Genomic DNA, 26,040 nt, shown 5'->3' on the forward strand with positions numbered 1-26,040 from the left:
ATAGACATGAGCTTTAACATAGCCCCACAAAAAATAATCTAAAGGCGTTATACCGCACGATCTGGGTGGCCAATTGACAGCTCCCGAACGTGAAATAAAATTTTCACCGAACTCGCCTTTCAACAAGTCATTGTTACGCGTACTGTGTGGCATGTGGCACCGTCTTGCTGAAACCACATGTCATTTTGGGCAGTCAAGCTCTTGCAATTCTTCTGGCTGATCTTCACTCCAAAATCGACAATTCTGCTTATTTACGTACCTATTGATCCAAAAATGAACACAATTTTTCGATAAAAAAGTGGATCTTCGGCTACGTAAGCGTGTTGGTGGTTTGATGTCCAGTAATGTAAATTTGGTTATAAATTTAGTCACAGTAGCTCGAATAGCCGCTTCAGCGGGTCGATTAAACTGACCATAAAATGGAATGGTTCAATTATAGACCAAACTAAAGATGTTTGACAGTGAAACAAAACACGAAACGTGCGTCAGCTGTTCAAACCAACTGTTTAAAAAGATAGTAGCTAAAAAATCGCCCGTTAGTAGGAGTAGTAGTATTCAAGAATCAGAGCAATTATTCTCGTAGATTTGCATAGCAATAGAATGGATGGACCGTTATTGAACGTCCTGTATAACTATGCGGCAGCCTTGCAAAAAGATAACTGATTTGGCAAACATAAAAAGTAAATTGCCTTATGTATTGGAAAATGTTGCCGTCCTGCTCCAGTGATTACTTTTTCAGTGGTTTTTCGGTTACGCGGTTGCATTATTACATTTTAAATATGAAACACAGAAAATGAGTTGTAAACAAACGTCATATTCATAGTTGTATTTTTGCTGTGCTAAAGTAGCTAATAAAATGAACTTAAGTGTAATTGTGTAGCAAGGCTGATAGATTAGGAGCCTTGGCTGCCATGGCACTTGGGATTTGGCAGCCGGATTCTGCATTATCATTTCACATTTATTCACACACTCGTCCAATCAGTCGTTGCTCAGATAGCAACGCAGTAATATGAGTAAAGGTTGTATTGATTTGTTTTCGTATATCACTAAAACAATCTAATTGCCAGCCGAAATCTGCACGATAACAAGAATGATAGAGAAAGAGATTGCGCCTTCCGAATTCGTCGCCTTGTAAGAGTCCATCTATGAACAAAGGGAAGGGGAATTACTTGTTGTTGAAGAAGAAGAGTAGGCGAAGGCAATGGAAACAGCCAGACACGAGAAATTATACGCACACACACATACTTTCTACCCACGGCGTCTTCCGCATAAAATGGCAAAAAACTGCATTTGGAGGATTTATATTAATTTGTGCTTTAACAATTTAACACACGGAACTTCTTTTGCATTCGTTTGTTTAGTTTTATTAGGTGCACAACTAAGTTCCCGCTGGGAGCAGTGTGTGCTAGTCGATTCTAACTTTACCTAAACGTCACACACCAAGCTTAGACATATGGTAAACAAACTGCTTCGACACATTAGTGATTTTGTTTTGGTATTCGTATCATATACTTTTGGTTTTGTGAAAAAGTCTAAATTTGTGCCGAATAATCGTAATTTGCGGGAACTGCTGATTTTCCTCTTTCATTCGAAAAAACCGGCGGCAGAAGCGCATCGAGAGCTACATAAAGTTTATGAAGATGCTGCTTTAAGTGAAACAACGTGCCAATATTGTTTAGTTTGTTTTGTTCGTTTGTTTTGTTTTGCGAAGGGAGCTGACGTCACAGTAAAGCAAATCTTTTTTTGATGGCGTCACCTCCAGTACTCAATTCGCCTTGGCACGATAACGTTACATACATTTACACATTCGTCGAATCAGTCGTTGTTCATACGTCAACGAATTGTCATTGGTTAGTTTTTTTCGCATGTAACGGTATGTTAAAGAGCTCAACTTTGAACTCTTTTCACCATGATCCTGCACAATTGCGTTGAATCTCCTAAGTGACATGACGGCCGAAGTCCCCCTCACAATTTTCTTTTGCACTATAGTAAAAGAGCAAACCTGATAAATCTATCTATCTTTTTGTCAGAGCAATGGCTGTAGCCTAGTAAATTTGTGTTCGGTGACTTCAAAGTCCAACATGGGTCATCATATGATGAGAAATATACTCGTATGTACAAGCACTAACCAATAATGTATTTATGCGTCGAAATGTGATATGGAATGATATATGGATCAATGATTTAATTTATACAAGTTGGCGCAAAATTAATCATCAAGTTTCACTTTGAAAAAAAAAATTACATTTTTACTAAATTTAAAAATTATTTTGAGTGTTGTATTACTTTGTATACGGTGCCTAGTTTGATTAATTTTGCGCCACGTTGTTCTAAGATTTAATATTATCAATTTCCTGTTGCATTGTCTGAAATTTTGAAACATAAGTTCAAACAAGTACTTGGTTTTACCTAATTTTTCCATCTTCCATATTAAAGAATCCTTTCGCCAAAATAGACCACTGTACGACTAACGCAGCTAAGAAGAGCGTATAACCAGTTGCACTGTAGCCATATTTGCGCAAGAAAGTCATCAGAAAACCGAAGCCAATATAGATCATCACTTGCACATCTTGGAAAGCTGTTGGGGAAAAAATTTAAGAAATGTTTCAAATTTATGTTTGAGCAGTTATTCCTTAAAATTAATATTACTAATAGTCATATACAAACACATATATTAACTACTAGCAAACCCGGCCCCCTTCGCTGGGCACACTAAAATAGAATAGATGTGGTTTAGAACAGAAAATATATGGTTTTCATTCGGATTTCACATTAAATTCTCAAATTTCGTAAGAAATTATTCACTGTTCCAAAATCCACTCCAAAAAAAGTCACAAACAATTTTTACATGTTGCACTTACGTTTTTTCCTTATGGCATCCAAATCAGAAAGAAATATTGACACATTGTAACTAACACTGTCAATTTGACAGTTCAGTTCCGCCCCAAGCGTTAAAAAAGTAAGCGACATTATGGCTGGCTCAAAAGAACGCTGTACCCGTTGCCACTGCTCCGAATTACAACCAAACTTTACGAAACCCATTTTCAATACTTACTTAACAATAATAAGTTTGGTTTAATTCGGTGCAAAGACACGGCGGGTCCACGTTTTGGCATATATTTCGAGACCCTAGTCATCAATAGGTATGAAAATTACCCCGTATTAAAGCACTTATCAACAGCTTTCATTTGATACCCTTATTGTACATACACAACCAAAGGTTACCCGGGTCCACGTTTTGACCTATATCTCGAGACCCCAGTCACGTAGCGGCATGAAACATACTCTGTACTAAAGCATTCACTAACAGCTTCAATTTGATATCCATATTGTACAAACACATTCTAGGCTCCACGTTTTGGTCTCTATTTCGAGACTCTAGTCACGGAGCGGCATGAAAAATACTCTGAACTAAAGCATTCACCAACAGCTTCCATTTGATACCCGTATTGTACACACACGTCCGAAGGTTACCGGGTCCACGTTTTGACCTATATCTCGAGACCCTAGTCATCCATAGGTATGAAAATTACTCCGTATTAAAGCACTTATCAACAGCTTTCATTTGATATCCATATTGTACAAACACATTCTAGGGTCCACGTTTTGGTCTCTATCTGGAGACCCTAGTCACGGAGCGGATGGAAATACTCTGAACTAAAGCAATCACCAACAGCTTCCATTTGATACCCATATTGTACATACACATCCGAAGGTTACCCGGATCCACGTTTTGACCTATATCTCGAGACCCTATCTACCAATAGGTATCCAAACTATACGGAAACCATCTTCAATACCTCCTTAACAATGTGTGTAAGTTTGGTTTAATTCGGTGCAAAGACACGGCGGGTCCACGTTTTGGCATATATTTCCAGACCCTAGTCATCAATAGGTATGAAAATTACCCCGTATTAAAGCACTTATCAACAGCTTTCATTTGATACCCATATTGTACAAACACATTCTAGGGTCCACGTTTTGGTCTCTATCTGGACACCCTAGTCACGGAGCGGATGGAAATACTCTGAACTAAAGCATTCACCAACAGCTTCCATTTGATACCCATATTGTACACACACATCCAAAGGTTACCCGGGTCCACGTTTTGACCTATATCTCGAGACCCCAGTCATGGAGCGGCATGAAAAATACTCTGTACTAAAGCATTCACCAACAGCTTCAATTTGATATCCATATTGTACAAACACATTCTAGGGTCCACGTTTTGGTCTCTATCTCGAGACCCTAGTCACGGAGCGGCATGAAAAATACTCTGAACTAAAGCATTCACCAACAGCTTCCATTTGATACCCACATTGACCAATATCTCGAGCCCTATCCACCAATAGGTATCCAAACTATACGGAAACCATCTTCAATACCTTCTTAACAATGTGTGTAAGTTTGGTTTAATTCGGTACAGACACGGCCGGTTAGCGAACACACACAAAAAGTTGACTTTATTTTATATATAAGATTTTTTCCAGTTTGTGTCCGAAAAATCCAAATATCTTACGGAACCCTATTTTTTTCCAAAATAAAATGTAATCCATGTTACTCTTGGATAATGTAGTTTTCGAATGGTGAAAGAATTTTTAAAATCGGTTCAGTAGTTTTTGAGCCTATTCGTTACAAACAAACAAACAAACAAACAAACAAACAAAGTTTTCCTCTTTATAATATTAGTATAGATAGAGCACGTAGAATGTAGAATGTACTTATAAAGCGTCCTTCAAAAGTGGCGCCCATATAAGTCAGTCGTGAATAATTACTAGACGGTAAAAAATTTTTTTCCTTCGATATTCGTACAATTTAGATGCACAATTTTACACAAAGTCCGAGTTTTTGTTGGTGAAAATAATTGTCTGATTCAAAGGTTGGTGAAAACATTTTAAGAAACTGGTGTTGGAGGCTATAGAAAAAAGACTGACAGACCATATCCTGGACTCTCTGTCGAGAATATTGCTACTATAACCCAAAGTGTTGTTGAACCTCCCTTAACATCGATATCTCGACGTTCTCAACAATGAGGCTCTCATAAATCGACTGTTTGGCGGATTTTACCTGTGAACGTGCTCATGGTGGATATTTAAATGATGCAATTTTTTATATACAGTCACCCACACCTCATTTGATACAGATACGACGTAAATTATTTGTCAGTTTTTGTGCATTACCATGAAATCTATGAACAGTTTCATGTATTTTATGTTGAGAAATGAAATAAAACAAAATATATAAAATATCTGTATACTTTGTTTTTCCATTTTCGCTAATATTATGATATATAGAACACTTTAAATAAGGTGTGAGTGACTGTATATTTGTTAATAGCCTTATTTTGAACAAAAATAGTGAAATCTGAAATAATCTAAATTTGTTCATGTTTTATTTTAAAACAACATCTCGGTGTGCCTTTTTGAAGACCCTTTAAGCTATGCATGATGTTAAAGTAGTATCGAAAATTGGTTAAATAAGCACTAAATATTTTTAAGCTTTCAAATTTTTTATCTCGGCTTTAAAGTTAAGCCATTCGGAAATAGTATTGTACTTAAGGAGATCAGTACTATGATGTTGAAGACAGATGTTAAAATTTCATGATGCTATTAGTGACGCTACTTTTGTTACTACTAGTTATTTTAAATGATGGGAAAAAATACAGTTCAAGCAAAGCAATGGCTTGAAAAGTGTTATGGGGACTCTCCATCAGAGACAACAATAAAACGATAGTTTGCTTATTTCAAACGTGATCGCAGAACATGATTCAATAATAAAAGATTTGTTCAGTAAGCAGCTTTTTCGTTCCCTCTTGATAAATCGGCTCCCTTAGCAAGACACTGAGTTGCTAGCTTTAGATATTTTTAGTAAAAGTGGAGGAAAAGTAAAATTTGTAGAAAAAACATTTCATTTTCAAAATGGTCTGCTTACGAGCAACAACTCGCTCAAGAGTTTCATCGGCATGTTCAGGACTATGGTAGTATGGCATGGAATACATACCACTTAAGTCAGGACATGATAGAGTATTTGACGTAATCCAAGATAGATGAGTGGAGAATTTACCAAGCGTTATTTCTTGTGATGTGTTGATTTAGAGGGAATTCATGTTTTCCAAAGAGCTAGCATATCCCAAAGAGTTACGACAGGGAGAATAATTGGATAGTCCCGGCTCGACCGATAACATTGCATACCTAATTATAATAAAGTTGGGATTGTCAAACATTGTTTCGAATGAGCCCACCTTACTATGGATGGATAAAGTGTCAATAGGAGGCTTAGAAGAGCACAGTACCGGGCATGAAAAAGTTTCTCATAAAAAACCATCAGCCTAATCTAATCTAATAATCTCTAGTTTTAATAATAGACTTGGCAATTTCTGCTAATAACTTCTATTTGTATAATTTTGTACATTCAAATATATTCAAATTAATTTTTTAAACCGTTCACAGTTTGTTCCATTTAAGTAAGAAAATACTTGTTTGCTACCATTTTTACCAAAAAGGATTTAATTTGTTCCACTTTATTCACCTTCTTAAATACAATCTTTTGTAAGGGAGTGTCAAAAACCGAATGTCACTAGTGAGCAAACCTTTAATAATTGAATCATGATCGCAGACAACGCACCGTGTCACAAGTCAATCAAAACAATGGCTTCCAGCGACCATTGGCTGTTCACAGAGGAAAATAAAGCAAATTTTAAGGGGCATTTCAGCCCATGTGTTAAGTAGATTCGATAATTCTACAACTACCCTTTAGTGCACACAGTAGCGATTATCTTATCGTAAATATAATTTAGCATGTCTTGAGGTTATTCACCATCGCAATATTACATTTTGTTAGTCAAATAAGTGCTAGAGGTTTATGAAAGTGCGCTCGCCGCAGGCGAATGGGTTGGCCCGGAGCTAATATACCATTCGGGGAGTGCGAATGTTCGAATCTCCGTGCATGAAACAGCAAAATGATAGAACAAGTTGTTTTTAATAGCGGTCACCCCTCGGCTGGATATGGAAATCCTACGAGTGTATTTCTGCCAAGAAAAGGCTTTTAATAAAAAAACCATAAAGAACAACATCGAAACGCACGCCACAAATAGGAGGAGGAGCTCGGCCAAACACCTCACAGAAGTGTATGCGCCAATTATTTATTTATGTATTATTTATTTACAGTGCGTGAAGTTGCAGGCTAAGAAGAATTAAAAAAAATTATCGTTTTTTTATTATCGCGCGATATTTTTGGCTAAAACTTTCGTAATCAGTGAAGCAGTAACATTATAATTTTGTGGATAACGAGAATCAAAAAAATATTTACTCTACATGTGTTTCATACACAATGTCAAGAAGCAGTAAAAAGAGAGTATTATATTTTGGGAGTTATATAGTATCATCAGCTTTACCACCAGGCATATGTGCAAATAATTTTTTTTACTATAACCCAGCCAGATGTAAAGAGGTTTTCAATTTATTTATTTTTATGAAAAAATTAAAAAATATAAGGAAGATAAATAAATAAAATGCACGTCATGTAGCATTCCTAATTGTTAATAATTACTGCCCCGCTACTGGTTTTTAGTTATCTGCGAAGAAGCCGATAAGAGCCATAAAAGTGTAATGCCAGAGGTGGCAAGAATCCCATAGAGTTTATTTGAGTCTCTCTCCCTTGTAAAAGTAGTACTGAGACTCTAGTGCATATATCATTATTAAGCCACTCACTTTTAAACATCAATTTTTATTCATCACTCAGCATGATAAAACATAATCCAATTAAACACTTCAGCGTAGTTAAAAATATTTAAGTATATATATAAGTATACACTCCTGAGCCACTCATTATCATTCTGTCATCAGTTTATTAAGCGAATTTATCGTTTTATAATTAAAGTTAAAGATGCGCACTTAAACAAACAAACGTCCATATTTATACATAATTAACATATCTACATAATACTGCATGTTCCCTGCAGGCAATGTTGATAGTAAACCTGAACTGGTTCTCTGATGACTTTATTGCCAGTACTACTGATACCACAGCCAATGAGTTCTGCTGTAAACATTTAACATTTTCTCGTCATTAAAAAACCAATAGGGCCTTTAGAATTATTGATTAGGTGGTTTTAATGGGATCATTTGGAGCCATTGGAACCAGTGAGGCGGTGCCGAATCCTTTTGAAACGTTCATGATCTGCCACCGAAATGTTTGTTTGCCCACGGCTTCAAAGCAACCTCCTTTCCCGATAATATATCGCATTTACCTTGACGTCAGGCTCGATGAAAACGATTGGAGAGTGCCCATCTTCGGTTACAGCGGCCCAAACCATTACCGTGGTCAAATAAACCCCATCACTTTTGAGTGTTTATGAACTGCTCAATTTGAAAAGTTTTCTCGTCAGAAAACACAATGTTCGGAAAATAACCGCTTTCGGCCAAGCGAAGCAACTCTTTCGCTTTCTCAATTGGAGAGAGTCTGACTTGTTGCTGCTTTGGTGTGAGATAATGTGCCGTATAGATCTTGTAAGGCTTGACTTTGAACCAAATATAATGCAATCACAGTATTACGCTTGAAATCCATTATTGTGCATCCATCCCGTGCATCACGTGCGCGAGCGGTCTGAAGTTGGTTACACGTCGAAGGCCGAACCCTGCATCGTTCTGACGTACTTATATAGGGCCCAACGTATTGTAGTACCTTACCGCAGGTCCGTAGGACACACAAAATTGAGCAAAATTTATTCCGTAGAAAGCAACTGCGTTCTTTTAGTTACATATTTACACAATACATTCAATTCTTATTTTTGCATACTCACTTTTACACACATCCGCGTTATCAGTTCCAATTTCTCATTGTTTAATAAACCAAAGCCAAAAACCAACAAATTCAAATAGTTCATTTATCTATAATTAACATTATTCAAAATTGTTCTTAAGTTATTTTAATAAAAATTAAAAATTTTCTAAGTGTATTTTGTAAATGATTTCAAAATGTACTGTTTGGCAACACTGTGTAGTAAGAAGCAATCAGCTGACACGATTCTGCGGAATTTATCCAAAATCCGAGGATAAATACTATGATACTGCGAAATGGAAGGGTGATGAGAATTCATTTAAATGGGACTCTCATTAGCTTCATCGTAACAGCTGACACCGGCCTGCGTTTACGTTGGTGACTGTGAGCGCCAATATACTCGAATGCCGCCGCAACCTTCAGCCGCTATGAAGTGCATTTCGTATTCATTGTGCGCTACTTAAAAGGTGAAAAGTTTAATAATATTTTTCCACAAAAAAGTTTTGCGTAACGAGAAATTTGGCTACAAATATTAATAACACGTAAATTACTTATGTAAATACTTTGCTTCCAACCATTCTATAGGTGAAGAACCACTAAGTTGACACCATCCTTTATAATCCATAAGATTTTGCTGATATGGTTTTGCCTGCATTACAAGAGAAGTTTTGGAGAAGGATTTCGCATTCACTTTATGAGAAACTTTGTGGAATATCGCCATAGATTTTCGGAAATCAGCGAGAGGGAATGGCATAGTGTGTTAAAAGAAAATTAATTGTCCAACAAACAGAATTATTTCTTTTATAGCGGAATGCTCTCACTTCCTAAAGGCTACGTATTTACATACATATATACGAGTACAATTGTGTGTTTGCATGCATAAGTGCGTAGTGATATAGAAAGCTGTACTTCATTGGCCATGCATATTAATTTGGTCTAATTGCTTCAATTAAGCTGTTGCAATTGCATTGTCAAAGGCCAATTGTATTAAGATTAATGACCGAGTTTTATCTCGGCTATCAGTTTAGCGGTTAGGAAATCCAACGTCCTTGCTTAGGTGGATTTAAATATACTAAAGCGCATGAAGCTTTCAATAAATTCTGTATATAAACTAAGCTTCATACGCACTGGGACGATTGCCAAATATTTTTGTTACAGCCCCTTAGCAAAGTTAACTAACCGTATTGTGTAGTTGTATGCACTATGCAGTTCATAGCACTTCTTTGCTTATTTCTGAATTCTTTCTTACCAGTTCGTAATTTTCTTGCAGGCAGGATGCGACTATTTTTCGATAGGAATTCGTATAAGTAGTGTGCATGTATGCAGTTGCGGGTAGCTAAACGAAAACAGTCTTTATCGGGTTAATTTTGCGTGGATTTACTTTTGTTTCTAATTTAGAATGTTACGTTTGACACTCGAGCTTATTCTATTCATCTCGAGTTCTTATCGGCGTACCCCGAATTTCAAAGTCAACCCGCTTTCCTCTTTGCGCTGAAGTTAAAGGGCACCTTCGTTCAAAATAAAAAAAACCAAAAAACATCACCTTGACTGCAGAAATGGGGCATTCGATATTGAAACTGCGACTTTATACGATTAACAACCGATGTTTGAAACTCAGCTGAAGCTATCACCCATGCTTCCGACATTCGTACATACTTTCACAAATGTAAGTATGCTTGCATGTGAACCCTTGAAATGGGTGAGTGAAACTATTTTTATTTTAAATAGAACAAAACATTCCATTTCCGTTTGCTTAAGCCTCTTTCGATTAAATTCTTTCCCGCCTGTAAATATACTGCAAGTTGCATCTTAATTTGCCATAAGTTTGCCAAGTACACATCTCAGAGGGTTCATGAAATAATTAATTTGAAGCGTACACTTAGTGCCATACAGCGCCTCTACAAGCAAAGCTCATTGTGAGAGTGCCTGAGCCCACGGTGAAAATATATTTAGAGGTATAACCAAGAACTGACGGTTGTGAATTGAAATAATTTAGAATTTCTGAATTTGAAATAATCAGCTGATGGGCTGAAGTAACCGGGGTTATGACAACGGTTTGTTTACGAAAAAAACTGATTTTGGGTTGCTGGTATATGAGGAAATCAACACACCGATTACTTCGTTCTGATCTGAAAAACGTCGAGTGTGGACGAGTGAAATGAGCGGGCAGAATTCTGCTGCCATAGTATTTATTTTTTGAATATCGGCATATGTCCGCCGTGTCTAGAAGTTAGTTGGTCCATTCGATCAGTGCAATAAATCGATTGTTAAGCGCGCTGTATGGTTCTTGCTAGAACTAAATGCCGTCGATGTGTAGCTGATTAGCTTTTGGAAACAAAAACTCAGCATCAGGATCGATAATTCCGCCAGTTCCCTGTAACCTACGCGAACAGAGTTTTGTTTTTCCAAAGTAAATTTCCACAATTTCGAAGCGTTGTTCTGGCGTTAAACGATTCGCGAACCTTAGCTATCAAACCATAGTCATCGATATCAACAGTTCTCATGTATTTAAAAAAGCAGCCGAGATAAGCATTGATACCATTCTGATAATTTTTTAAATATCGATCGTGCAAATTTAGTGGTACTTAAAATGCCCAATTCATTATCACTAAAAGACAACTAGTAGGAGAAGAAAGTAAAATTACAGCCTTCCATAAGAACATTGATGGTTTACACTGCTTTCCTATTATATACAGAACTGGTTTTAAAATATCAGACACCTCTTCCTTCTTCTGTGCCAGTGGAAATACCTTCTTCTTCAAGAAGCAGTGACAAGTTACTGAAAAATATTAATTATCAGTAAAGATTTTTACTGTGAAAATGTCATTTTTTTCACTATCACTAAATTTTCAGTGATAACAAAAATTCGTCTTTTAAGTACCACTAAAGGAGTAGTGGTAGTGAAATGCTTATTCCATTTATCATATATTTTAATGCATTATGCCTAACCCTGAATAGAATCATGCCAATTTGTAACTTGAATTTCTTAAAATTTTTCGGATGCCTTTTTCTTTTTTTCTGTGTTTTTGCTCTTCTCCTAATTAATGCTGAGAGATAAGGTGTTTCACACAGTTGCTTTTGATTTCTTTCTTTTGCGGTTGGAAATAGGCTTTTGAGGTTTTGGCAAGATCCACAAAGGTTCAATAACTACATGGCTCGTTGATGCCTGTGGAGTTTCTGAGGTTCTTTTTGACGAGCTATTCAGTAATGTTGAATTACCCGTCTTGTTATCTTTTGAGCCACTAGAAGTTTCTCTACTAATGCAGTTGTCCTATTTAATGATCTATTGGGTACACGAATGTAGTTGTGTCAAAACATCAGCAGATATATGCCAACGACTAGAAGAAAAATATCCAAAGTGGTTCATTGTAGTTTTCACAAATACCAAAATGCAAATTTATTACGTTTTCCACTTTCCCTTTGAAGCTAATTAAGCTCAAAAACGTATCCGACTATGAGTTATTTATTGATAGGAATTTACACGCAATGCGTTGCTTTGAATCTGTATTGATAAGGGGAAATACATGATGGCTAGATCCATTCACTATTATCGTAGTTCTGATAGAAGCTTTGTAAAGGGTGGTTAAATTTTAAGGGCCGATGATGAATGTGAACCACACCTAAACGTCAAGTTTTTTTCTGCATTTCATTTGACATTTTTCAATTTAAGACTAACTCATTTGAGTTAATTAGTTGAACCATGAATAAAGGTAATCGAGCAACGCGTTAAAGTTATTCAGGCTTATTATGAAAACGGGCGTTCAAATCAAAATGCATATCGCGCACTTCGTGATTTTTTCGGTCAATTTAATCGTCCAAATGTGCGTACAATCGGAAAAATTGTGCAAAAGTTTGAGCAAACCGGGTCTGAAGGAGATGTGAAAACAGCAGTGCATGCTCGTGCAGCTCGTACTGCAGAAAATATTCCTGCTTTTCGCGATAGTGTGGTTGGAGAGCCGTCCACCTCAACTCGTCGTCGTGCCCAACAATTGCACCTCTCACGCTCGTCGTTGATGGACATTATGCATAAAGCCTTCCATTTACACGCTTACAACGTGCAATTGAAAAACCAATGCACCCACAAAGAGCGACTGTTTGGTGCGGTTTATGGGCCGGCGGCATCATTGGGCCGTATTTTTTCCAAAATGAGGCCGGTCAGGCAGTTACTGTGAATAGTGTTCGCTATCGGGAGATGATAACGAACTTTTTATGGCCCGAATTGGAAGATATAGATGTGGACGATATGTGGTTTCAACAGGACGGGGCCACTTGTCACACAGCTAACGAAACAATGGCTCTTTTGCGCGAAAAATTTGATGGCCGAATAATCTCACGTTGCGGCGATGTCAATTGGCCGCCATGATCATGTGATTTGGCACCGTTGGACTTCTTTCTTTGGGGTTATTTGAAAGAAAGGGTGTACGTCGATAAACCAGCAACAATTCAAGAGCTAAAGGATGAGATAATTCGGCACATTAACGGTATAGAACCTCAATTATGCCTCAGCGTCATCGAAAATTTGGACGACATGACCCAGCCAACGTAGCCGCTGAATCTTTATTCGCTGCACTATGTCCATGGCGTAAAGGCGTAAAGCTCATACAGCTCATCGTTCCATCGCCTGCGATATTCGCCGTTGCTAACGTGCAAAGGTCCAAAAATCTTACGCGGAATCTTTCCTCGAACACTCCAAACGTCGCCATACGTTAGGACGGGCATGATGAGAGTCTTGTAGAGTGTTAGTTTTGTTCGTCGAGAGAGGAATTTACTACTCAAGTACCTACTTAGTTCAAAGTAACACTTGTTGGCAAGAGAGATTATACGTTGGATTTCAAGGCTGACATTGTTATCGGTGTTAATGTTGGTTCCTAAGTATACGAAGTCCTTTACAACCTCGAAATCATAACTGTCAACAGTGACGTGGGTGCCGATACGTAAGTGTGCCGACAGTTTGATGACAGGAGTTACTTCGTTTTGTCCTCATTCACCACCAGAACTATTCGCTTTGCCTCTTTATCCAGTTTGGAGAAGGCAGAACTAACAGCGCCGTTGTTAAGGCCGATGATGTCGATATCATCCGGATACGCCAACAATTGGACGCTCTTTTAAAATATTGTGCCTGAGCGATTAAGTTTTGCGGCTCGTACGATCCTCTTCAACATCAGGTTAAAGAAGTCACCCGACAGAGAGTCACCCTGTCTGAAATCTCGTTTAGTATCAAACGGCTCGGAGAGGTCCTTCCCAATTCTGACGGCGCTGCTGGTGTTGAGCAACGTTGCTATATATCTTAGTAGTAAGTAAAAGATGATAAAACTGCAGACAAAAAAATTAAATAGGATGGTGAGAATTTCAGACAGGGGGTCTTGAGTCCACGTAGGCTGAACATACAATTGCTGCGACGGCAATCTGTGTGGCGAAAAAAATATTCTTAATATTATCTATCTATACATCTTCTATATGAATATGTAATAAAAGCGAAGGTATTTTTTGTGGCGGCCATCATACCTGCACCGTTTGTCTGATCTTTAAAAATGAACTGCCAAATTAAAGGGATTGGCCTATAGATGTACAAAAAGGTTTCAAGGGGAAGATCTAGTAGTAGTAATAGTATGCACCACAGCCAAATTAGGAATTTTCGAGTTTCCAGAGGATCCAAGGTAACTACGTATAAATTAACTCTTAGCGATATTCGGCCAGAGTTCAATAACTGTGAATACCTTAGGCAGAGTGTGCCTATTTTAAAGTTATTTATTTTGAAATTTAATTGCAATACCAAAGAACTAATTTTTTAAAACTGCTATCTTTTACTGGTAAACACACATATTCGTTCTATTAATGGTGCTCTTTCAAAGGTTACTTCAAGTGTAGTAGTTGAAAAATATGACTCTTCTTTACCTGATCATTATAAAATTAATGAAATTTAATTGGGTGCTTGTTGATGTTGTTTAAAAAAAGGAGTGGCCTATATGAATGGTTTTTATGAGGAGCTTTTTCAGATAGAAAACTCTCAAAGGTTTGCCATTGTCTACCGTTATTAGAAAATACCGTCTCTTTGATTTAGATGTATCGAACTCGGGTCCTACCGAATGAGAGCTACGCATATCCATTTGGGTATACCGCATAAAAGAGACCTTAGTACAATATAATCAGTAGTGAAAACATCATAAAACAAAGTTTAAGGTAGGGGGCGAACAGCTGCAGACGGAAACGCAGATATGTCTAGTGCTATATATTAACTTCTGTGCGAATTTATGTTATTATAAAATTATTTACAACAATATTCTTATCAATATTATACAGACAGTCCGTTAAACATACAGCTATTAACAATTTACGTAATTTTTCCATTTTACATCAAATTATGGCCGAAACTATTTTTCATTCATACCTTACATCATGAATTGCTTACATACGCCATCCAGAAATGGTGGAGTTTTGTATGCGCCTGTGCTTATCCACTCGAAAATTGTGAATATTTTTGATTTTCATATACGCGTGTATGTATGTACCATTTGTTTGCAACGTTGCTGTGTTTGCAGTATTTTTTCATGCGAATAATTTGATTGACAACTTGTATCCGAACATATGCGAGACGTCAAAATTTTGAGCCTCAGGCATCAAAGGTTCGCAGCAATGTGTGTGTGTGTATTAAATATTTTTTTAATGACAATGTATTTTTTTATTTATGGGAAAATATATGTGTGTATGTATGTATAAGCATTGTTACAATGTCGGCTGTAAAAATGTTCTCACCCATGATAAGCACTCTGTTGATTATAGCTAATGGCATTCGATATTATGGGTGCATACAAAGCAGGCTAATATTTGCAGCAAATTTCTACCACGTTATTTCAGGATATTGCCAAAGCAATCCCGGGATATTGGAATTCGTTGCGGGACTCAACTTGGGACACCACTTTTTTATATATTATAATAGTAAAAATTCAACAACTGAAAGCATGAAATGAAACCATTTTAAATTTATGACCTGGCCGATAGTCTTAGTAGCTAGTGCCTCTTTTTGTAATATAGTTATTTATAATTGTATTTCATTATTAATAAATAAATAAATAAATAAATTTATGAGCATTTTCGAAATGATAAAGTGGAGCGTCGATTCATCACTATGGATAAGTCCTGGGCCTATCTCAATGATCCGAAATCAAAACATGAGACTAAGGAGAAGAGTAAACCTGATTATTCGGCTACGAAATGAGTTCGTGCCCAAAAATCGGCAAATAAGGTGTTAGCATCAATTTTTTGGGATGAGAAAGGAATTTTGTCTGAGAATTACTTGCAAACTGGTAAAACAATAAATTCTGAATGTTATTGTTACCTCTTAGACCAACTGAAGGAAAATATTTTTGAAAAAATTACCCAGTTTGAAAAAGAAAAAAAGAAGGTTCATCCCGACAATGCAACTTGTCACAAGAGCATTTTGACAATAGCTAAAATCAATGAAAATTTGAATCGTTAGAGCATCCACCGTATGCTCTAGATTTGGCCCGAAGCGTCTTTCATCTGCTTCCAGACCTAAAAAAAATGCATGCTGCTCACGCACGTTTTTCATCAAATGGTGAGTTTATAACAGCTGTGGAAGCGTATTTTGCAGCCCTTTCAGGTTCTCACTTCAGTGATGGAATTCATAAATTCGAATCTCGTTGGAACAAGTGTGTTGATGTTCAGTGAGTCTATACTGAATAATAAAGTGTAATTCAAACCATAAAATTGTGTTTTTCTTTTCGAATCTCAAGACTAATTGAACAAGTGAGTATGTGAGAAGAGTAAAGCGTTTGAAGTGGAATCTTCGAATCTTAACTTCAACCTGTTGCATATGAAACCGATTTTGATTTTTAGTTATTTTGATTGATTTCCGACGACACTTTTTCGGTTTGAAAAGTTTTGCTTATAAGTAGTCAAAATTAAATTAGTAATTGGCAAGTAACACCTGCCAATCTTCCGCTTTAATCTTCAAAATGTTAAAAAAATTCTCATCCATTATTTCTCTAGTCTTTTGTTTCATAAATCTTTCTTTAAAAATTATATTCAAAAAATTCCGTTAATCAAATCATAAATGATCGGAAAGAAAATTACATATTTTAGATTTTGCTGCTAAATACTCATCAATCTCTCCTTTTAATATGCATCACGAATAATATTCGACCATACTCATTTTGGAATCTCAGTCATCAAAAATTTTTATTTATGAAAATATGTTGTAGTTGTGGAATGTAGGTTTATGAAAATATGTGAGTATATTTTTAAATTTCTCGAATTCGCATACTTCCGGACTAATGGCTGCCCTTACTGAAGCAATACTGAATTAAATATATTATCGAATCCAAATGAAAACGATTCAAATATTATCTCGAAGTTTTCAATATCACTCAGAATTGAGAACAGTACTAATCGGAATGGTTTTGCTTTTCAAATCGAATCGAAATGTAGAACCGGCTGATTTCTCTGAAGCGTAAAGCTTCAATTAGTAAATTAAACCAAGTTGAAAATCGTTTATTGTAAGCAAAGTTTGTAATACTTTGGACCTATGTTCCGCATAAAGGATCAAGCATCGATGATGATGATGAAATTTTGTATTAAACCAGTTTTTATGTACTTGTTTCAATTCGATATTTCAAACTTTTCGGGATTGGCATCCTTAGTACATACATATCTATACTCATATCATACAACAGCGCTTTCGGTTGTGAGTTGTAGTGAAAAGTTTTATATGACGGAAAGCAAGAAAGCAAGCAATAGATTCTCGAATGACTAATGGCGTAAATGTTGTTGAGCGATACATATGCAAATTTTTGTAAATGATATCTCCTGACACAGCTCGCTGGGGAAGACCCGTTTGACTGGAGTTTATTTAATATTTGTGTAAGGCTGTATGTTGGTACAAATTTTAAAAATTGGATTTAATAGAAATGAAAAAATATAATATTGCATCCAACTCCTCTATTTTATGATATGTGCCTTGAAACGCAAAGGTCTACTGAATCATGTAACCTGTGAACCGCAGATACGAGGTGTATTAAAAAAATAAGTCAAATTTTCGAAATTCGCGGGCTACGTACATTCGACTTTCGATTATAATTTTTTTATGTTGGTACACTCGTCTGGAAGATATATACACGGTTATGGCAATATAACATTTTTAGTTTGTTTGTGAAAGGCATAAATAAGACAAGTTTTTTGCGTGTTCGGCGATTTTCTGCTACCGACTCTTAGCTCTCCCGGACTCTTCCATTGGGACAATTCCGCTTTGGTTTCGATGTTATAATCATATACCCATGATTCGTCAGTTACGATCATTTTCAGCAAATTTAGGTCATCATTGACGTCATTCAACAATTCCTCAGCAATGCTCATTTGACGTAGTTTTTGGTCAAAATTCGGCAATTTTGGAACGAACTTCGCTGCCAGAAACTTCATGCTCAAAATTTCCGAAAAGATTGCATGGCATGAGCCATCCGATATGCGATTCGACAATTCTCCATAACAATTTCACTTTCTCAACATTTTCGTCGGTTGTTGATGTGCTGGGACGTCCAGAGCGAGCGTCATCAATCACATCTTCTTGACCTTCTGTGATCTTGTACTACTTGTAAACATGTCTTGGACTCAGAGTACTCTCACCGTAAGCCACTGTCAACATTTCAAGTGTTTTGAGCACTTAACTCCATTTTGATGCAACTTTGAACCATTTTTTTCGATAACAGAATATCGCCGAACACGCAAAACACTTGTCATATTTATGCCTCTCAAAAACAAGCGACAAGTGTACCAAGATAAAAATAAAATAATGATCGAAAGTCGAATGCAGGTAGCCCGCGAAATTTGAAAATTCACTTTATTTTTTTAACACTCCTCGTATATCTACAAAAATTCCAAATTTTTCAATTTGTTGACTGATATTATTAATGATAAGTTATTATTATAAACTATAATTACAAATGTTAATTTTACGTTTGCGTGCAATTATTACCTGCAATTCCATTGTGACGTTGAAGATTAAATACTAATTTATTGCGCTCCGTGTTTCTTGTGTTGATGAATAGAAGTGATAATATTTTGAGGTATGTTTTTGACTCGCTGGGATTTATGATTGTTATGTTTGATTACGTTACGTACCTATATACATATGTATGTATAATATATAATATTCACTTATATATTCTATTATACAGAATGTAAAGGGTGGTCAATTTAGAGGTATCGGCTTTTAAATTGAAATAAAAAACGAAAATTCAAACTGATTGGGCAATACTTATTATTTTTGTGTAGAACTATTCATCACGTTTATTTTTTAAAGATCATCCCTTTCAAATGTTGACCTCAACTGCGAGTGATTCACTGGTATCTCATGAATAGCTTTAGTAATGTTCTCTTGCAATGCCTCAATCGAGACTGCATTTAGACTTTACATACCCCCAAAAATGAAAGACCGCAACTGTGATATCACATGATCTTGGTGGCAAATCCACTGGTCGGAGATGAGGAATAGATTCCTCACCGAAACGACGGTGCCGTCTTGTTGGAACCAAATGTTGTGGATATCACGGCGTTCAATTTCCGGAATAAAAGAGCTATTTATCACGGCGCGATAGCGTTCGCTATTCACTGTTACATTGGCGCAGCCTCGTCTTTGAAGACCATAGGGCAAACGATTGTTTTCAATAGATGTAATGGCTGTTCTTGAATGACTTAGTGTGGCTCTTCAGCCTAAATACGGCGATTTTGTTTATTCAGGTAGCTATTAAGCCAAAATCGTAGGATGGTTACATAAGTTGGACTAAGCGCGCGATGAACACTTTTCACAGAACGTCGATTTTCTTAAAACAGTTGTACGATTTGTAAACGTTGTTTAGACGTAAGTCTTTCCACGATGAAATATCAATGAATATTGAAAAAAATTATGCGTTTGACAGTAGTCCCGCGTGATCTGTCAAAAAACTCCTAGTTTAAAAAGTACCTCCAATCTACTCACTCCTTATTTTTTTTTTTTGAACTTTGGTTGTCCTTACATCTGCTATCAATTTGAGCCAGAAAAAATCTATAGGCCACCAAACCCGAGAGGAAATTCGTGTCAAATAGACTCACCACTCACGCTCTTCATATTTCTATGGCAAAAGTATTTTTTCACCGAAAAAGTTTTTAACACCCATGGAATTGACCCTTAAATAATTCACGGTTCTGAGTTAAGTCAAAGTCGTTTAAGCTGAATTTTGAACTTGACGTATTAGAAGACTTATAATAGAATTTATGACAAATACTTTCATGATGCATTTTATACCGTTATGGGATGCATTCTAATCGGCATTTTTTACACTTTCGCACAAAAGAGAGAAAAAAGGGTCCATCTACTGAGGAGTTAGAGGTTGAAATGTTATCCCTTGTTACTTACAAAAAATTTGAAAATATTGTAAAGGGTCATTTGTGTTAACATATGTATGTGAAATATGACATTATTTAAATGCCCCCCACACGTAAAATCCACCAAGCAGTCGTTTCATGAATGGCTAATTGTTGAGAACGTTGAGATATGGATGTTGAAGGTTGTTCAGCAACACTTTACGCTACAGGATCAATATTCACAATAGAACGCCAAGGTTTTGGTCTCCCAGTCCTTTTTCTATACTCGACAGGATCAGTTTCGTGAAATTTTTTCACCAACCTTTAAATTGTCTACTCATTCGGATAACCATTTTCAACAAAAAATAACGAATTTTGCAAAATGTTGTTTTCAAAGATAAACTACTTTTATAATAAGTTTCAATAATTTGAACCCGTTTTTCTATTGAAGAAAATTGTGGTGTAGGTATACTTGACGAATGTCAAAGATCATCTGGGCTTCACTTTTGTAATTCACTTAAAACAAAAATGTGAGAATCACATAAGCTCCAGTGCTTAAGAGGAGTAAGAATATAAAAAAAGTGAACAATTAAACCCGGCTACCTACTCTAAAATAAAATTAAAACGTAAATTTTCCAATCGTTGATACAGGTACGAGTATATTTTGTTTTTTGATTCCCATCTACCAGAATTCGTTATCGATTTACAATAAAAATTTGAAAAAGCGGCAGTTTTAACCACCTTTAAAAAATTCAAATATAAATTATTATTAATTGCGAAAACTTGAAAGAAGCTTAGGGAAAAATATTCCGCTGATGACTATCAAGTGCGTCGGCTATTTCTACCAAATTTGAAGTATTAAATATTTCAGGAGAATATATCGTAAAAAAACGTATTTCATAAGCAATTTCACATCATTTGCTTCACATTCAGTGAACTTTTTTAACTCCTCTCGTACAATAAAACTTTTGTAAATTTTGGCGGGACAGCATTGAATGTTGGTAGCAATAATTGCTTGCGAGAATACTTCTAGAAGTAGTATAAACTCAGCGCTATGTGAGTGCTTCCATTTGTGACACAACATCAAGACGCAAGCCTCAAATAGGAGGAGGAGCTTGGCTAAATACCCAAAAAGGGTGTAAGCGCCAATTATATTTGTATGTATATACATACATATGTGAGTGCTTAGGCGGATAATTGCATTAATTGTGTAATATAATGATTTATAATTGTGTTTCATGTAAACAAATAAATAAATAAAAATAAATTTTCAGCATCTAACTTGGATTTTTTTTTTAATAAATGAAAATAGTCGTCGCGTGGTCTGTTTTTATTGAATGTAAAGTAATACTTATATAATATTATATCAACTATCGTAGGCAAGTTGGCTAAGTATTAAGTTATTAAGTATGATGATAAACTGATGATAAAGATGATAAATATTGAATAGCGCACTCTTGAGTAGATCTTGAAACAGCAGTCATTTTCTTAAGCGTCAACACATACGACAAGTGGCTACTAGATCAAAAGAGTGATGAAGTAAACTATTTTATTTTGATTCCATACATATTTACATATGCATTTATATATATAAACTTCAATATTTACTCCCTGTCCTAACCCAACAGCGCACAGTGTTAATCTGCCAACTGTCAATAATCTGTCCACTCCTTCGGAACTTCTGAAGCTTTCTCTCTTACAGCTTCAATGTACTAAAATATTATTTCTTTTTGATGCAGATTTCACCTTGGGAAACATATAGAAAAGGTAGAAACTGCTTGATAGACAATACAGAATGAGCCGGTGCATTAACTTAGTGCAGCTTTCATGACTTGACCCCCCACAATTCACGTTGATTTTTCTTTATTCTTTCGTGAAGCTTTGGTGCTTGCGAGCTTCTATCCCATCATCAGCCTCGTTATTTAACATACACATCTCCTCCCATATTTCCGACATTTGCTTTTTAGAAATTTAATTGTTTGTTTTTTTTTTTTGTGATTTTTTATGAATTTTCTATTTTCCCTGTTAACACTCGTCGAAATCGTAAATCGTGTGCTTGTATTATTGCGCTCAACTATTCTCACACTAGCCAAGTTATTCCATTCCTTTATTCACTTAGAGCTAGGATAAAAGACGTTGAGAAATAAACTTTGCCCGGATACTTACGTGGATATATGGAAACGTGTTGTTCACGTAATTCTTTGCCTTCATCGCTTGGTAATGCTTCATTGCCGTAGCGCACGAACAGCCAAAAGAGTGCAAGTAAAATTATTTGCACAATCATCAGGGCCACGAATCCTGTCACTTTAGTGACAGGCGAATGCATCTTGTCACAGCGGATATACGCCAAAAGTAGTAGAAGAAAGAAAGAATTTCAATGCAAACAAGTGCACGGTTAGCCGACAGCACCGTAGTCAAGGTACGGCTTGAGAAGAAATCAATGTACGCGAACGAAGTTATTTACGTATAGCTTTGCCACGAAATTGTCAGGCTCAATATGAGATGGTTGTGCTAAGTAGCTGCATTAGTAGCTCAGTGTTTGAGCTTCACGCCCACACACGTGTACAAGTGAATGTATGTATGTATATGTGCGCTCAGCCAAAATGCTATAATACGTTTTACCAGTTCAATGCATTTGAATTCAGTTAAAGTTCAAAGTTATTCGCCTGTTTTATAAGCAAATCACATAAACCGCATTGATTCAAAATTTATAAAACACTTTCGCACTTGTTACGCGAGCTTCGATGCTGTACACTTTCGCGGTTACCTTACAAATTCTCACTGAGTCGTATTTGAGATTTTTACCACACGTTTCAAAAATATCACTTCCTCTTTGCAACTTTTGCGAATATTCTATAGTATTATGCGCTTATAGTTGCTGCCTGGTATGTACGTCCGCATCGCCCAACTGCTGGGGAATATTTGAAAAATTTGGTTTCGTGATATTTATCTAGCGCATATGTATGTGCGAAATTTGACGCTACTACTACTAACTTGATTTGATGATCTGGCGACGAGCGCCTCCCGCAGGCGTTTAGGGCGATAGGCTATTGTGAGAAAAAGCGACGTTGAGGGTGGCGTACAACGCAGCACCAAAACCAGAGGCAGCAGTAGTTGTGGCAGCAGTGACAGAGGCAGTTACGTAGTTCCGATCTCGAGGGGTGATTAGGCACAATAAGTGTGCGATATCGTTTGTTTATGCTCGTATAGTAAAAACACTAATCCAAAAATACTTTTGCTGCCTATGTGTATATGTGTGGAACGGTCTCCTCTGTCGTTGTCGTTGCGCTAGTTTTAATAACACAAATGCTTTTGTTCTAATGTAAATACTCGCACAGAAGTGTTCGTATGCAAAGGCCGCTAAATATGCTCGCATGCACTTCTGTTTTCAATTACTTATAATCATTTTGGAATGTTGTGCATTAAGCATTACTTGACTTTGAAATGAATAAAAAAGTGTTTGAGTGTAATTTTAGGTCTGTTGCCAATAGACAGCCACTTACCTCCTTTCAATGGATATATTGCATATAAATACGTATGCAAATGTAAATTGGTATGCAGTTTCTTACAAAAACACATTTGACTGTGGCTTTGTTGCTGCACATTAAGAATTAACATCGCAATTGGCAGATAATTTCAGTGTATTTGCCCCATATTAAAATTGCATGACAATTCTTGCTTTAGTAAATTAAAACAACCTTTAAAGTAACTTTAAGGCTTTTGAGAATTCAAGTCGTAGTAAATAATTCCTTTTAGAAATATTTTAATTATTTAGGAAGAAACCAAATATTTGCGGGCACAACAAATAAAAAATTAAAGTTGCGTCAAACAACTTAAAAGGCAATGTTGCCTACTTGGTACGCTGAATCGAATGTCTGTGCGAAATCCTTTTCGCTTGCTTACCTAAAATTGAGTACATATAGTACATGTAACACCTGGGCTGAAAAGTCCCGGACCTAGCAAAGAAAATACGTAAACATTGAAGCGCCGCTCTAACATTTCAATACCACTTTTGTTGAATAATTTTTCTTTTGCTGCAAAACAGGCCTCATTTTCAGCGATAACCTTTTAATTTGAGCGATATTTCTTACCAGCCAGTAGCCTCTAAGAGCCAAATCTGGCAAATACGGTGGATGTGGGAGCAATTCGAAGTTCAATTCATGTACTTTTGCCATTGTTTGGAATCATCAACACATTCTCGTTTTTGGTCAACAGTGAGCAAACACGACACCCATTTTGAACAGACGTTTCTCATAGTCAAATGCCCATGCAATATGAAGACAACACACTCTTTTGATATCTCTACGATGTCAGCTAACGCACACAACTTCATTTTTCGATCATTCAAAACGATTTTGTGGACTTTTTTGATGTTTTCTGGTGTTACCACCTCATTTGGACGTCCACTGCGCTGTGCATCATCGGTGTCTCTACGACCACTTTTGAAGTCAGCAACCCATTATTTTATTGTTGTTTTTGATGGAAAGGAGTGCCCATCATACTTTTCAAGACATTGCTTCGTTTGAACGATGTTTTTCTCATCAAGAAGTTATGTAAATAAAACACGTGATTCTTTTGGACTCACTCTTGGCACAATATTTCACGAACTAATGAATAGAATATCAAGAAATTTTAACAGTTGTCTTTTAAGGGCAATACTAACTGAAAAAGGGTAATGCAATAAAACTTGGGCTATCTATGTGTTAGGCCCGGGACTTTTCAGTCTATGTGTTAACAAGTAAGGAATAGGGCTGTCACAATGAGTCCTTTGTGTCCGTTGGGGCAACGAATTTGACTGTCGCGACATGTAGAACGTACCATGGTGCCACAATGAAAGTATTGCCGCATATAAACCAAAGAAGAAACAGATATTGTTGTGAAAGTAAATATTATATTTCGTTGTGTATAAACAGATTTTTGTTGGTTGTGAAATATGATATATAATTAATGCTTATTGAAGCGAAACAGGGTTTTAATTTCTATTATTTCTAATCTTATGGTAGTTGTAGACGGTGGGTATGACACAACTTCGAGATCGGAACCCGCATCCATTTTCACACACAAATTGGTTAAGCCTTGCCTTTTCTCTACACCTGTTCAAGCTTTTATCAAAGACATAAGTGTGCATTTGAATTGACTCAGTTAATTTAAATTCCATTTATTATCTGTATTTAATTTTTTATAACGAACGATGGCGTTATCGATCAAAATTTGTGCGATACAAATTGTTCTTATTTAAACAGCTTTCATTTTCGCCGCACTTGCCGAAAGACAAAAGTAGAAAGTTGCCAGATTTTGTGCATTCCGGCATGGCGTCTTCGACTCAAATACACATAATCTATTTTGCTGTCAGTTAAGTTCGTTGTCGCAACGGATGCAACGGAGCCATTGTGATGGGCCTAGAGAACTGAATTCGTTCCGGACCGAACTTTATATACCCGCGCACAATTTAGTAAAATTTAATTTGAGCTGGCTGTTACTTTACTTTATCAAACAAAGTCATAAACTATGAGAGTTATAGCTTATAACATCACGGGGGTGACCTGAACGTACCAAAAAGTGGACGTAGTTTTATTCTATTTCAACACCATTTATGTCGGATTTAAATGAATTGGGTAGCGCATTGTAAAAAATGTACCAAAATTGGGTGAGCTTTAATATGTCGTTTCCAAGATATAAGGATTTAACCAGAAGGGGACGTAGTTCCGCTCATTTTTTAAAATTTTATTTGCATCGTTTTTATTTTTCTAGGTTGATCATTTGTACCAATAAATGCTTCATTTATAACAGATATAACACGTTTTTCTTTTTTTGGTTTTTTTAGAATTACAGTTACTTATGTTATTAAGCGCTAAACAGTATTAGTATTGTAATTTAAGAGTATAAGAAAAATATCATAAAATATTA

At 36.3% G+C, this 26,040-nt stretch overlaps 1 protein-coding gene across 1 annotated transcript in view; it reads right to left on the reverse strand.

Moving 5' to 3' along the window:
- The window catches only part of LOC129242456 (ammonium transporter Rh type B-B-like), a 74,722-nt gene extending 52,172 nt beyond the window's left edge, over positions 1-22,550 (reverse strand). The window contains exons 1-2 of the mRNA XM_054879101.1: positions 22,300-22,550; positions 2,410-2,578 (exon numbers count right to left, since the gene is read on the reverse strand). Of these exons, the coding sequence (XP_054735076.1) occupies positions 2,410-2,578; positions 22,300-22,459 (329 nt within the window). The 5' untranslated portion in view covers positions 22,460-22,550. The remainder of the gene's footprint in view (positions 1-2,409; positions 2,579-22,299) is intronic.
- Between the last annotated feature and the right edge of the window lie 3,490 nt (positions 22,551-26,040).

This window comes from Anastrepha obliqua, chromosome 3, assembly GCF_027943255.1.
Source record: "Anastrepha obliqua isolate idAnaObli1 chromosome 3, idAnaObli1_1.0, whole genome shotgun sequence".
Classification (NCBI taxonomy): Eukaryota; Metazoa; Arthropoda; class Insecta; order Diptera; family Tephritidae; genus Anastrepha; species Anastrepha obliqua.